The following is a 15,388-nucleotide window of genomic DNA, read 5'->3' on the forward strand; positions in this document are numbered from 1 at the left end:
TGGGTTTTTTGTTGTTGTTATTGTATTATGAATATCAGAAAGGGGTTTGCCGCAATTATCTTTATTATCTTCATTATATGTCGTGCATTAATAAATAATAAAAAAAGAAAGAAAAGAGAAAAAATTAGCAAATAGCTCCAGTTTAATATATGATAATATGTGATTTGTTTATCAAAAGAAGAAACTTTCAAGGGAAGTTGATGGAGCAAAAAGAAAATAAAAGAATAAATTATTTATTATTGCGATCTGAAGAAGCAGAAGCATTTTGAAAATGTAAAATCATAGCAAAAAAACAAAAAGACCAAACAAAATGAAATTAAATTCATAACTCAGAAATGACAAACAACATTTGTTATGACTAACTCCACCTCAAATTCAGATCCATTGTCTAGTCTCTATTCAAGAAGTCTCAAAAATGATATAAACGTGGGAAATAAAAGAGTCAGCAAAAACATTTTTTTATTTGCCAGAAATATGAACTAATGTTGAGAATGACAAATTCATTCAAAAAAGAATAAAATGATAACCAAAAAAATGCTTAGCAAAAAAAATTCACTTATTCTAATTACATATCATATTCCTATTTTTTCGGAATTTTTTATTGGAATTGCAAAAATTTTTTGTCATCAAGATGATGAAATATCAAAATGATTTTTTTATTTTAATTTTTTATATAAACAATTAGCATGCTCCATTCACATAAACAATGGAGACAATAATTTAATTTAGACCACACGTGTGTCATTTCCATTGAAAAAGTAATCATGCAATTTAGAAACTGAAAAAAAAAACTGAAATTTCGAAATTCTTCTTTCAACTGTAAAAAAAAGATAAGCTTTTCATATGGTCTTTTTTATTTTTATTAAAAGACACACAGAGAAGTAATAATAATAACAAAAAACATGTTTAGTTAAATCAGTTAACAGTTTATGTTCGAATGTGTGTGCTTTTGTCTTAAGAAGCGTTCAAAAAACCATTAAAACCCAGAGAGACAACTGAAAAAAAAGCGACAAAACCAGAACATAATTTTGTTGTATTGTTTTTTTTTTTCATTCGTTGACTTGGTTAAATACAAAATTTCTTTATTTTGTTTGACATAGTTTTTTTTTTTTGTTTTTGCGGCGTATTACATTATGATATGATATGGTGGCTTTGGTAGGGTGGTATGGAAAGGGGAGTAAAAAAATGACAATGGAATTCTTACACATCAGTCGGGATATATTGTAAACCTTGAACATATATTCTTTAAAAATTTCCGCGAGTTGTAGTCCTTTGAAAAAAAATATACTTTAAAAAATTCTCGTCCTTTTTAACAAAATTTTCTTTAAAAAAATGAAGACATTTGAAAAAAATATTTTGTAAAAATTCCACGCCTATGAAAACATTTGAAAAGTCATGAAAAAATAATTTTAAAAAATCCACGTCTATAAAAACATTTGAAAAAAATATTTTGCAAAAAATCCACGCCCATGAAAACATTTGAAAAGTCATGAAAAAATAATTTTAAAAAATCCACGTCTATGAAAACATTTGAAAAAAATATTTTGTAAAAAATCCACGCCTATGCCTATGAAAACATTTGAAAAGTCATGAAAAAATAATTTTAAAAAATCCACGCCTATTGTAAGCCATGAAAAGTATTTTTAAAAAATCCACGCCTATAGGGCTTAACTCTAGTTTAGTAAAAACGAACAGATTTTTCTGAAATTTTTTCCAGATGCAGGTATTTTTACCCTAATTTTTTTCTTGGTGACGAACCCGGTTACCCGGTTATTTGACTGGGTACGGGTACCCGGTTATATCCGGGTATCATTCTAAAATACCTTTCCATTGAGGGGTGATATGATGATATGATCTCAAACCGTTTTGATATAGTCAAAAAACTGGGTTTTGGTCCCCGATTTTTTTGAAAAGTTTCCTGAAAGTCGTACTTGGGTCCATCATAGTCCCTCCAACACCAATAGATCACAATCATGACTCAAATGATAGACCTTTCCAAAATGGTGCGATATGTGACTTTATCTGTTGTGGATCAAACGATATGTCTTAGAACCCTACAGAGACAAGGAAATTCTGTCACGTAGCCGATATTGGTGGGAGAAAGCCGTAATTCCCCGGTCACCAAAAAACACTATCCTATTTAAAAGGAGATTCTGTCATGTAAAAAGATTTTCCTTGTTTTTATAGGGTTCTGAGGCCCATACCTTTTGATCCACAACAGATACAACCAAATATCGCACCATTTTGGAAAGGTCTATCATTTAAGTCATGATTCAACTTTTAGGCAGTTCGACTTTTAGGGAGTTTTTCAAAAAAAATCGGAGACCAAAACCCGTTTGAGATAAACCCATCATATACCCAATGGAAAAAGGTATTTTTATAACCTTTAAAATGATACCCATTTCATATTAACCGGATCCGTAGAACCGAATATAACCGGGTACCCGTACCCGAACTTCCGGGTCAAATAACCGGGTACGTCCCCAAAGAAAAGAAAGATGTCCTCATAATCAGGGTAAAAATAAAAAATAGAAAAATCTGATTATTTTAAACTAAACTAGCCTTCAATAGTCGAAAAAAATATTTTTAAAAAATTCACGCCTTCAATAGTCGAAAAAAATATTTTTAAAAAATAAAAAATATTTTTAAAAAATCCACGCCTATAATAGTCGAAAAAAATATTTTTAAAAAATCCATAATGGTCGAAAAAAAATATTTTTAAAAAATTCATAATGGTCGAAAAAATATTTTTAAAAAATCCACGCCTATAATAGTCGAAAAAAAATATTTTTAAAAAATCCATAATTGTCGAAAAAATATTTTTAAAAAATCCACGCCTATAATAGTCGAAAACATATTTTTAAAAAATCCACGCCTATAATAGTCGAAAACATATTTTGAAAAAATTCACGCCTATAATAGTCGAAAACGTATTTTGAAAAAATCCACGCCTATAATGGTCGAAAAAATGTTTTGAAAAAATCCACGCCTATAATAGTCGAAAAAATATTTTTAAAAAATCGATGCCTATAATAGTCGCAAGAATATTTTTAAAAAATCGATGCCTATAATAGTCGCAAGAATATTTTGAAAAAATCCACGCCTATAATAGTCGAAAACATATTTTTAAAAAATCCACGCCTATAATAGTCGAAAAAATATTTTTAAAAAATCGATGCCTATAATAGTCAAAAAAATATTTTGAAAAAATCCACGCCTATAATAGTCGAAAAAATATTTTGAAAAAATCCTCGCCTGTTGTAGTGCTTGAAAAAATATTCAGAAAATCATGGCCGGCTATAGAGCTTGAAAAAATATTTTTAAAAGTCCACTCCTATAAAATGCTAAAAAAAATTAAAAATCCACTCAATAAAAAAATTTCCTTTTCTCCCGATATAAAATTTAAAAAATGTCCAGTCAAGATTTTTTTTATGAAAAAAATTTACTTTCTCCCTAACAAAAACATTTTTATTTTCTTACTAAAATCGAAAAACAAACATAAAACATTTGAATCATAAAATTAAATACCCAATAAATCACTAAAACACACATTCAATAACAACATTTTTATGGACTTACCTTTCCTGCTGCTTTTTTATAGCGCCTTGTTGCTTCGTGTATTAAATCCTTAACCAAGAGATTGCCATCGCCGCAGGGCACAAGGATGCGTGTGTCACCAAAACAGACGGTTACTTTCATGATGGATGATGAATTTTTATAAGTTTAAAAAAACTATAAATTTTTGATTTCGTGGTCACACAAAAATATCACTACAAAAATAGATTTTCTTTTTTTCTTCTGCTAAGGCCTTTTCTTTTGAATAGAGTAACTCTCTATATTTTTATTTTATTTTTTAAATTTATTTTATTTTAAATAATGCACTTTTATTTATTTAATAATTTTCTTTCAATTTCTCTGATTTTTTCACACAAAATAACTTCGTTTTTTATTATTTCTCGTTGATGTTTATTTTTATTTTGATGATTGGTTACTTTTTTTATTGAGAATTTGTTAACTGAGTAATCTCGTTCGTTTGTTGTTTTTATTTTTGTTTTATTTATTTCTCGTAGTTTGTTCAGTTAAATTTTGTTGGTTTTGTTGTTGTTACATTTGTGTAATTCTCTTACTCATCATCATTGTAGTATTGCCTACTCTCCCAATGTGGTGGACGACGACGTTATAATGTTATTATAACAACAAGAAGAAAAATGCAAACGTAAAAAAAGCAGCTGCATTGTTAACACACAACAACAACACACAATCGAAGCAAATCGTGTTGTAGTTATTGTTGTTTTACCACTCGTAACGTCCGTCGTTATAGTAGTAGTTGTTGTTCTTGTGCCGACTGGCCTCTTGTTGGTTTGACACAATAATAATAACAGCAGCAGCAAGCAATAGTAGTAGTTGTAATAATAATAACAACAACAACACTACAGCCGAGAGGGGATGTTAGTTATGAACACGAAAGAACAGCAACAAAAGAATGTCGGCGACGATTGCGTCGTATGCTCTTGTGTGTTGTGCTGGGTCGGCGGCGACCGTTGTTGTTTGTTGTTGTTGGTAGAATAAAAACGATGCAGTCGTCGTTGTCGACGGCGACGATTCTGTTAACGATTGTTTTTGTTTTTATTTAAGGACACTTGATCAATGTGCTTGCTGATCAAGCACTCCGTTAAGATAGAGCAAGAGCGTAAATAAAGGAGAGTTGTTTATCTTGGCATTTTTGGACACTTGTTAGAAAGAGCACACACTACACTCATACACTGAGAATCATGATAAGAATATTCGTTATGAGAGTGGTGGGGCAGGCAGGCAAAAAAAGGGAGAATAAAATAAACAACAGAATGACAGATGAAATTTAGTTAACTGCTTTTAAATTGCAAAGGGATAAGGCTTGTTTAATTATTATTTCTCTTTTAAATAAACTACAATTATTTTGTTGCTGTTTTCCTTTTTTTATTTTTGTTTATTCACAATAAAATTTGCCTTTTGTTTTGCTGGTAGGGATTCTTCTTTTCAATGTTTCAAAATTAACTACTGTTAATTTTTCTATTTCATCTTTTTGTATATATTTTGTCGTTTTGTTTTAAATATTTTTTCTTGTGTTGATCGTATTTCATACACCACTGACTGATCAAAAAACTACATACAAAAACTTGTTTTTGCACTATATTGTTGTTTTTTTTTTCTTCGTTTCTTTATGGTGAAGTCGTTGTTTTTGTTGTTGTTGCTGTAAATTCTTTAACTTAAGCTTAACTTTATTGGTAAGGTAGGTAGGTAACACAAACACACACAATTCGTTGTTGGCTTTTTAATTATCTTCGTAACCAAAACACTCGCAACGCTGTTTTATTTTTTTGTTTTCTTTCGTTGACAAATTATATTTAATTTTTTGTTAATTATATTGAAATAACAAAAATATATATAAATTATTTTTTCGTTAACGGCTTCTTCTTCTTCTAATTGTAAACTACATTTTTTCTTGTTAATTTTGCGCGCGCCCGAGTATCATCTCACTACACACGTTCATGTCAACAACTCGTACTCGAATGAAAATTAGGGATATGTAAGTGTTGACATTCTAGTTATCGGAAATGATGACGAGAAATCGATAACAACGAAAACGATTTTCATTCTTGGCGCATTGCAGTTCAATCGATTATTTTTAAATGCATTAAAACGCAACAACTGGTAAATTTGAAATATATTTATGTTTAATTTTAAATAATTCATTTATTAATTTTTAATAATAAATAACAAATAATTAATAATAATTTTTGAAATAATGTTAAAAATGACAACGAAAGAAAATACTTTAACTTCATTAGGGGAGTTGGCAACTCACTAATAATTGATAGCACCGTGTTTATAGAGGTCTGTAAATCGAAAGGTGTCAACAATAAAAGGATCGTGAAGTTGATATGGAACACTTTTTCAGGGACCAATACGGGCGTCGATTTCTATATTCTACACAACTATGTTGTCACTATAGCTTTGTAAAACCCCAAGAGTTTTTAATGCCACGAAATATTGACCCTAGACGTACCTTTAAGAATACCAATCGTCATAGCTCGACTAGCTGTGTCGATCTATACGTCTGTCTATTATAATTTACAAACACGATCATGGTACAATTATAAAAGGTAACAGCAAATCCCAGCTGACTTGATTCCAATGTAATACTAGTGTCAATATGAATTTGACAAATTATGTTTTTAAAAATCACCCAACAGGAAAATTAGGAACGCATACAATTTGAAATTGTTCTTTATTAAATATGCTCCGGTATTCAATTTACTCAATCTGCCTGCTGGGATTGATGATAATTTGTTTGTTTGTTCGCATTTTTCTGTCAAATGAGTTGACACTAGTAGAACTTACAACAACAAATTTCCATGTGGTTGTTGTATTGTTTTTTGTACAACAACACTTGCTGTTACCTTCTATTATTATACCATGAAACACGATATAGACAGTTATGGATTAATCGTCAGAAAATTTTGTATGTAGGATGGGTCCTGGCCAAAAAAGAATCCTATTGTTTTTGGTAATGATCGGTTAATATTTATGCGATGAAATGGACTAAAAACTTTATTTTTGTCTGTTTTTCCGAGGCCACAATTATGCCGCGAACAGCACAAATTTTTCCGCCAGGAAGGGAATGAAAAAAGACAAACATTTTATTCTATGGCGTATTTATTTACTCCAGAAGGACATATTTTGATAATATATCCAAGAGGAATGATGGACCTTTAAATTTATACCAATTATATGACTTTATGTACATGAGCTATAAAAAAAATTGGAATAGGTATACTTATTTTGATATTATTTATTATTACCATTACCACATTAGAGGACGAAAATGTAGCGCTGATGGCTAGAAAATTTTGCTTGATGTTCCGGTTATGGCCAAGGACGACACCTATAATTTTCGGTAATGTTGAGATCATATTTATGGGCTGCAATGAAACGAAAATTTTATTTTTGTCGGATTTTCTAGTCGCCCTAGAGGACATTATTATATGCAGATTTTTTTATTGCGAAAACCACAGTCGGTGCTACCACTTTTAGGTGGAGTCCGAAAGTTCGACCCTGTCTACACTACACACATCTATAACAATGCTAGCTCAGCTGGCAGTGCAAGAGTTCTAAATTTTTAGGGTTGTGGATTCGGGGCCCACGTTGGGTGCCATATTGGGTCATATCGCCTACTGAAAAAGAGTTCTAAACTTCAGAATTGTGGATTCGTGCCTCACGATGGGTGCCATTTTGTTTCATATCGCCTACTAATGGTGTTAGGGTTAAGAAACCCGCTGAAAATGGCTGCCGCGGCCATTTGATTTTCATCAGATCCTATAACAAGGTTAAGGTACGTTAAACGGCATATACATTAGAACTTTTTACCGGGTTAACCTACTTCATGAGGATTTATTTGACATATATGCAAAGGAATTGACAATTGAAACCCACTGGGTTAACGAAATCCGATTAAATGTAAACGTACTGTTAGATTTACGTCAACACTACACACATCTATAACAATGCTAGCTCAGCTGTCAGTGCAAGAGTTCTAAATTTTTAGGGTTGTGGGTTCGTGCCTCACGTTGGGTGCCATTTTGTTTCATATCGCCTACTAATGGTATTAGGGTTAAGAAACCCGCTGAAAATGGCTGCCACGGCCATTTGATTTTCTTCAGATCCTATAACAAGGTTAAGGTACGTTAGATTTACGAAATTCACTCGATCTCAAATGTTAATTTCATTGCTTATACGTCAAATATAATTTGATGGATTTGTGCACAGGATTAACGTGACGTATACGCAATGGAATTAACATTTGAGATCAAGTGGATTTAGTAGTCTAAACGTAGCCTTAGCATAGTCGGAAGTGCAATAGTTCCAAATTTCAGGATTGTGGATTCGTGCCCCACTTTGGGTGCCATATTGTTTCATATCGCCTACCGATGGTGCTAGGGTAACGAAACGTCCTGAAAATAGCTGCCGTGGCTAACCTTCACATCCATTAGATGGTTTTCAGATCCGCAGTATTATACAATAAAACATTTTAAATGATATTTTTGCAAATGCTATCAAATATCTCTAAAGAATTTTAATTTTAAAATCATTTCAGAGACTAAAGATTAGGGCTTCTAAGATTTTTACAGCACCAGAACCATACCAGATTTTCAAAGCCGATAGCATTTGATTTTCGACCGGTTTTATACCGTGTTTTTATTTTTATATTTTTTTAAATATATTCTACCAAGTATCTTCAAGGTGTGGATTTGTTAAATATATTTTTCCAAGTACCTTCAGGGAGTAGATTTTTTAAATATAATTTTCCAATTTAATTTTAATTCATCTGCGAATAAAATACCCCCTTTAATAGACTACCAAGTACCCACCATTGATTGTTAATAATCAAACTCGCGTTGCCAACCACAATCATTGGCTGACAACAGGCCTTCACGTGCATTTGTTTTGATTCGCATCAAAACAACACAAAGTTTATACTTTCTGAACATTTTTATAATTTATTGAATAATTCAATCAAATAAAAATACAGAATACCCAAAAATCATGGCAGTAAAACCGAAGAAACAAAAGAAAATTAAAAAATCCCCCAAAGTACCGCCAAAAGTGATCAATGAAGATGTGGAAATGTCCGGCAGTGATGAGGCTGAGGAGAATGAAGAGGTTTCCAACAAAAACACAAACAACAAGCAGGATTCTGAACACCAAGTAGCCAGTGATGACCACGAGGATGATGGTACTGGTTTGGCAATTGAAAGTCCTGCAGAGGATAATGACGAGGACGATGATGATATGGATTTGGCCAATTTCCAACCCGGTGAAGATAAACCCAAAAAGAAACGTAAAAAGGGCATTATTTATATTTCCAATATACCCAAACATATGAATGTTACACGTATACGGGAGATTTTGGGTGAATATGGTAAAATTGGCAGAGTCTATTTGCAACCTGAAAAACTGCCAGGAAGTGAGTCCTTTAGATTAAGAATTTGGAATATGTATTTCATTGAATTAATTTTTTTTGTGTCTTTCAGGCGACGACAAAAAGAAGAAGAAAAAACGCAAACCCTTTGCCCGCCACTTCACCGAAGGTTGGGTGGAATTTGAATCGAAACGTATCGCCAAACAAATTGTCCCCCTGCTGAATAATAAACAAATATCGACCCGCAAGAAATCACAATTTTACGATTATATTTGGAGTATGAAATATTTACCACGTTTCAAATGGTGCCATCTCACGGAACGTATGAATTATGAGGCTGCCGTGCATAAACAACGCCTTATGGCTGAGGTGTCACAGGCCCGCAAGGAGACCACATTCTTCCAAAATAATCTGGATAAAAGTGAATTTATTAAGAAAAAGGAGAAACAAATGAAAAAATTAGAAGATAAGAAGAATGCAAATAAAGTGTCTGTGGCGTAAGCTAAGTGTAAATATTGAAAAAAAAAATTTAAAAGAAAAATGTATTTGAAATTTTATGGAATTCAAGTGTGGATGCTCCTGAAATACTTTGGATTTTGGTCGAGTTAAAATATTTATGTATAAGTGATCTAGGATAAATTATCACCGTTGTTTTCTACAATCAACAATATTTTTATTCTTCAATCAACTCTCAATTCAAGTCCTCAATTCAATACAATCCGCAAGCAATATGAGGTAATATTTGTGCTGTTTTCAGTTTGTTTTGAATTAATTGCAACTATTGACAGGAATTAGTTTAATGTAATCCAATTCGAAATGTTGTATAGTCTGATTTAGAATCGGTCGCGATTCGTTTTGAACAACGATCACATAATTGACCACCAAAGTACGTTTATTTCCCATTTAGATTAAAATAACTATGACAATATATGCACTACTTTGAACCTATTAAGATCCTGCTTACATATAATAGCAAACATACTCAGAAAGGGGCTTCCAAAGTTTGGTATAGTTTCATTTAAAATAATATAATCTTGGCATCTGTCCATAGGAGAGTGATGTATATCCGTGGCCGAAGATCGAGCACACACAATACGTCCTTTTAAGGAGTTTCTATCGAGTAGCCAATATTGTCATATGTCTATTACATCTTAAATGGCGATTCTTTTGGATAGTTAAAAAGCAATAGAAACTGAAAGCTCCCTTCAGCCTCCCAATTATATATTGCTTTAGTCAATTGAAATGTGGAAATATTCAAAATACCCCGCGGAAATTTGGATAAAATTGATCCGCGACATTGCACTAAATTTGACTTTTTTCGTTTTATATATTTTGTTCTCTTTGTTTAAAATATATATGGATCTAAATTAGTCTTAAAAAATTACAACAACTTCCCCTGACTGCATTACCAGATCGTCTAGAGTGAGTGGAGTCGTGGGGTGCTCGGTGTGACCATTAAAAAGATGCAGTTTACATTCGGCTCATTGTAAGCAATCCACACACAATACGAATTGATACTCTACCGTATGAAACTGACGTTTCCCAGACGCGATGAGGGGTAGCAGATCTCCGAGGAGTCTTCTTACGGCATTAGCAACTGCACCAATGAAAATACCATTTAGACGCATATAGAATCTAAATCTAGTGCCTATTTTTATATATTTTGGACCGGATCAGTCCGCTTCAATATAATAGTCCTTATAATCCTTGACAGAAAGTCACACTTCAAGGTCCTTGAACAAAACATTCTTCAGGGTCATCGATAGAAGATATTCCTTAAAAAAATTACGCCTAGGGAACTAACAATCCTTGAAAACATATTTATTTTAATTTACGTTTGAAGTATCCTTGAAAAATATTCTACAATAAATCAGTCCTTCTAAGACCCTTCAATAAAAATACTCTTAGGGTCCTTAAAAATATATACTTTGAAAACATCAAAATTCCGGTGTTGTTGAAACAATATATTTAAAAAGCTTATGTTGATGCATAAAACGATACTTAATATTTGTTTAATACAAGCATATTGATGGTCATAAAAATACTTACTTAGCTGGCTTGTCACAGAACGGTTGTTCCATAAGCCGAGCTTAAAAAAGATTTCCAAGCGCTTCGGTCTTGTGAGCATTTTTTCAATTTGAAAGACCATGCTCCGAGATGCTGTCTTCTATTTGGACTTTCCATCTATTTCGTGACCTTCCCCTTCTGCGTGAACCATACTAAGCTCGTTTTTATAAGCCTTTTGAGCACAACATGGCCTAGCCACCGTAGTTGCAGCAGCTCAATATGACTGACTATGTCGATGTCCGCGTATAGGTTGCGGTTCAGTATTCACCGTCAACGCAGATCGGCCTCTCAAAAACCCCAAGATATGTTTAGTTTATTTATTCCAAAAATGCAATTTGAAGCCATTAAGGCCGATTTCATTTAAATTGCAAACTATACTACTCCATTTAACAAGGTTTCTTAATGATATCTTAGAAGGTATTATTCTAAAAATAATAATATATTTCAATGTTTGGCAAGTGGCTAACTACTCAAGTAAGTGTCTCATCTGCTTGCGCAAGTACCCATGATTCAGATCCATATAACAGCACGGGTAGTATCAGCGTCTTCTAAAGTGAGAGTTTGCTCTGGCGGCCTTGTTTCTAAACTGCTTACTTAGACCATAGTAGCATCTGTTGGCCATCACAATCATTCTCCGAATTTCAAAACTGTTGTAATTAGTTTTATTAAAAAGAAAAAAAAACTTGAGAACTACAGCTTCACTACCTCGAAGCTGTAGTTCTCAAGTTCTACAGTTGGTCTGAGTTTACTGGACGTCTTGCGCGTAGATACCATCAGCTTGGTCTTCTCACCGTTTACTGCCAGACCCACTTTGGCAGACTCCTTCTCAATTTGTTCAAATGTGGCTGTTATTGTTCTCAATGTTCCATTATGTCGATGCCATCGGCATAGACGAGTAACTGGTGTTGTTTGTTGCACAGAGTGCCATTTCTGTTCACCTTTGCGTCTCGTATGAACTTTTCCAGCAGGATCTTGAAAAGATCACAAACTGACAAACTGTCACCTTGTCTGAATCCTCCTTCAAGATTCTTTAAAAAATCCACGCCTCTGGTAACTGGTGGTTTGAAAAAATATTCTTTAAAAAATCCACGCCTCTGGTAACTGGTGGTTTGAAAAAATATTCTTTAAAAAATCCACGCCTCTGGTAACTGGTGGTTTGAAAAAATATTCTTTAAAAAATCCACGCCTCTGGTAACTGGTGGTTTGAAAAAATATTCTTTAAAAAATCCACGCCTCTGGTAACTGGTGGTTTGAAAAAATATTCTTTAAAAAATCCACGCCTCTGGTAACTGGTGGTTTGAAAAAATATTCTTTAAAAAATCCACGCCTTTGGTAACTGGTGGTTTGAAAAAATATTCTTTAAAAAATCCACGCCTTTGGTAACTGGTGGTTTGAAAAAATATTCTTTAAAAAATCCACGCCTTTGGTAACTGTTGGTTTGAAAAAATATTCTTTAAAAAATCCACGCCTTTGGTAACTGTTGGTTTGAAAAAATATTCTTTAAAAAATCCACGCCTTTGGTAACTGTTGGTTTGAAAAAATATTCTTTAAAAAATCCACGCCTTTGGTAACTGTTGGTTTGAAAAAATATTCTTTAAAAAATCCACGCCTTTGGTAACTGTTGGTTTGAAAAAATATTCTTTAAAAAATCCACGCCTTTGGTAACTGTTGGTTTGAAAAAATATTCTTTAAAAAATCCACGCCTTTGGTAACTGTTGGTTTGAAAAAATATTCTTTAAAAAATCCACGCCTTTGGTAACTGTTGGTTTGAAAAAATATTCTTTAAAAAATCCACGCCTTTGGTAACTGTTGGTTTGAAAAAATATTCTTTAAAAAATCCACGCCTCTGGTAACTGGTGGTTTGAAAAAATATTCTTTAAAAAATCCACGCCTCTGGTAACTGGTGGTTTGAAAAAATATTCTTTAAAAAATCCACGCCTCTGGTAACTGGTGGTTTGAAAAAATATTCTTTAAAAAATCCACGCCTCTGGTAACTGTTGGTTTGAAAAAATATTCTTTAAAAAATCCACGCCTCTGGTAACTGTTGGTTTGAAAAAATATTCTTTAAAAAATCCACGCCTTTGGTAACTGTTGGTTTGAAAAAATATTCTTTAAAAAATCCACGCCTTTGGTAACTGTTGGTTTGAAAAAATATTCTTTAAAAAATCCACGCCTTTGGTAACTGTTGGTTTGAAAAAATATTCTTTAAAAAATCCACGCCTTTGGTAACTGTTGGTTTGAAAAAATATTCTTTAAAAAATCCACGCCTCTGGTAATGGTGGTTTGAAAAAATATTCTTTAAAAAATCCACGCCTTTGGTAACTGTTGGTTTGAAAAAATATTCTTTAAAAAATCCACGCCTTTGGTAACTGTTGGTTTGAAAAAATATTCTTTAAAAAATCCACGCCTTTGGTAACTGTTGGTTTGAAAAAATATTCTTTAAAAAATCCACGCCTTTGGTAACTGTTGGTTTGAAAAAATATTCTTTAAAAAATCCACGCCTTTGGTAACTGTTGGTTTGAAAAAATATTCTTTAAAAAATCCACGCCTTTGGTAACTGTTGGTTTGAAAAAATATTCTTTAAAAAATCCACGCCTTTGGTAACTGTTGGTTTGAAAAAATATTCTTTAAAAAATCCACGCCTTTGGTAGCCCTTGAAAAATATTCTTTAAAAAAATCTTTTAAAAAGTAATCTTAATAAAAATCCCCGCCCGTAGATCTCTCTTGCTCATTCAAAAAATCACGTCCTCTTGTGCACCTTTTCCTCCAGTATCGTTAAAAAATTACTTCGTATTGTCTAACCTAATGCTGCAATTTTGATTTGCCTCTAATTGCCAACCATCCAAGGCCACATAACAAAGAAGTAGTTTTGTTTTTTTTTCTAAATACGTCTCAAATTGAACTCAAACTAGAACTTGTACCATGAGAACAGGTTGTTTGATCGGATGGCTGGCTGGCTGGCTTGCATTCCTGTCTATCAGGCGTGCCGGCAATGTAATTCAATAAATAAAAAAATGAAATACAAAATGCTTTGTGGAACAACTTTTCATTTTTTATTTTAATTACAGAACAAATCACATTTTTTGCATTTATTTGCTATGACGATGGCAAGTTGTTGGGGGTTTTGGAGTTCCATTGTGGTTGCTTTACAAATAAATTTACATAAATCTTATAGTAATAATTAACAATAATAATAACAAAGGTGAGATTTAAAAAAATACTTTTTTGTTGTTGGCTGTTTTTTAACAGGAAATATATACGTAACATAAATTGTTCTAAACAAAGAAGTAAAATATTTATATATCGACGTGTTGTTGTTTTTTTTTGTTCTCTCTAAACTTAAACATTATTTACAATTAAATTACAATTATACAATAATATATATTTTACAATACTAACTAATATTAATAATAATTCTAGAATAGCCGGTGCTTCTTTGGCATGCCTCTTTTGTTTTGGGGGGACTAATCTTCATAGAATGCCTTGACAATTTGATGAATACTTTCATAGGTGCCGGTAATGATACCCAGCAGGGCAATAATCATGATGACCATATTTTTCAAATAGACCCAAGTACCCAAACCTTTGGGGGTTTGGGCCCGCACCACAAAATCAATGAAGACGGGGAATAAAAAGGCCAGAGAGGTGGAGCAGAGGGCACCAATCAACGAGATGAATAAATGGAGCTGTGGGACCAATAAAGCAACGCCAACTGTGGAGGAAAAGAAGGAAAGATTTTAATTTGAGATCCTAAATCTCTTTGAGAGGCATTCACTTACATGTCAACAACACCATTATAAAACGAAACATAACCTGCACGGTAATGGGACGCTTTTGGGCCGCAGCCATATTTTGCTTCAGTGGAGGCCAGATAATTTTCATCATGACAAAGAATTGGATGGGATAGCCAAAGAAGACACCCAAGGCCGCAGCAATTTTCACAGCTTGGGAAAGTCTAAAAGAAAGAAAAAAAATCATTATCCCGATATTTTTACTAAATCGTATTTTTACTCACTTATCATCTGGATCCAAATTCAATGTAATACTACCCTCCACACCCTCACCCCATTTGGTATAGCTGACAAAGCCGGTGAACACGAACAGCAGGGTAATAATGAGCATTGAAATATTCAAAACACCAAAACGTTGATTAAATTTCTTTGGATCCTTCATCGAATTGCGAATGGGTAAAATCAAAGCAATGCCTTCAAATGAAAATAGAGCCGTTCCAAAGAATAATGACAACTCTGGACCAAAGGTAAAATAATGCCTCTCAGTTATCGATGGCATTGGACCATCTAAGAAGGCTAAACTGAGCGTGGTCACTAAACCGAAAAGTAAGGCGAAACTGGCAAAGGCCGA

At 32.9% G+C, this 15,388-nt stretch overlaps 2 protein-coding genes across 2 annotated transcripts; one reads left to right on the forward strand and one right to left on the reverse strand.

Moving 5' to 3' along the window:
• The first annotated feature begins 8,583 nt into the window (after positions 1-8,583).
• LOC133330732 (uncharacterized) lies at positions 8,584-9,479 on the forward strand. The gene is made up of 2 exons (XM_061539138.1): positions 8,584-9,004; positions 9,072-9,479. The coding sequence occupies exons 1-2, from the start codon at positions 8,584-8,586 to the stop codon at positions 9,458-9,460; spliced, it is 810 nt and encodes a 269-aa protein (XP_061395122.1). The 3' UTR covers positions 9,461-9,479.
• A 5,011-nt stretch (positions 9,480-14,490) lies between these two features.
• On the reverse strand, positions 14,491-15,382 carry LOC133330733 (proton-coupled amino acid transporter 1-like; the record flags this gene model as incomplete). Its single annotated transcript, XM_061539139.1, has 3 exons — positions 14,491-14,738; positions 14,806-14,981; positions 15,042-15,382. Coding segments are annotated over 3 exons (765 nt in total), but the record flags the coding sequence as incomplete, so codon positions are not given.
• Between the last annotated feature and the right edge of the window lie 6 nt (positions 15,383-15,388).

Source organism: Musca vetustissima, unplaced genomic scaffold, assembly GCF_032173495.1.
Source record: "Musca vetustissima isolate MV318-11 ecotype Yass unplaced genomic scaffold, APGP_CSIRO_Mvet_v1 utg160708, whole genome shotgun sequence".
NCBI classification, from domain to species: Eukaryota; Metazoa; Arthropoda; class Insecta; order Diptera; family Muscidae; genus Musca; species Musca vetustissima.

Coding starts and splice junctions, on each gene's coding strand:
- LOC133330732 (XM_061539138.1), top strand. CDS start 8,584: ATGGCAGTAAAACCGAAGAAACAAAAGAAAATTAAAAAATCCCCCAAA. Junction 9,005..9,071: donor ACCTGAAAAACTGCCAGGAA/GTGAGTCCTTTA, acceptor TGTGTCTTTCAG/GCGACGACAAAAAGAAGAAG.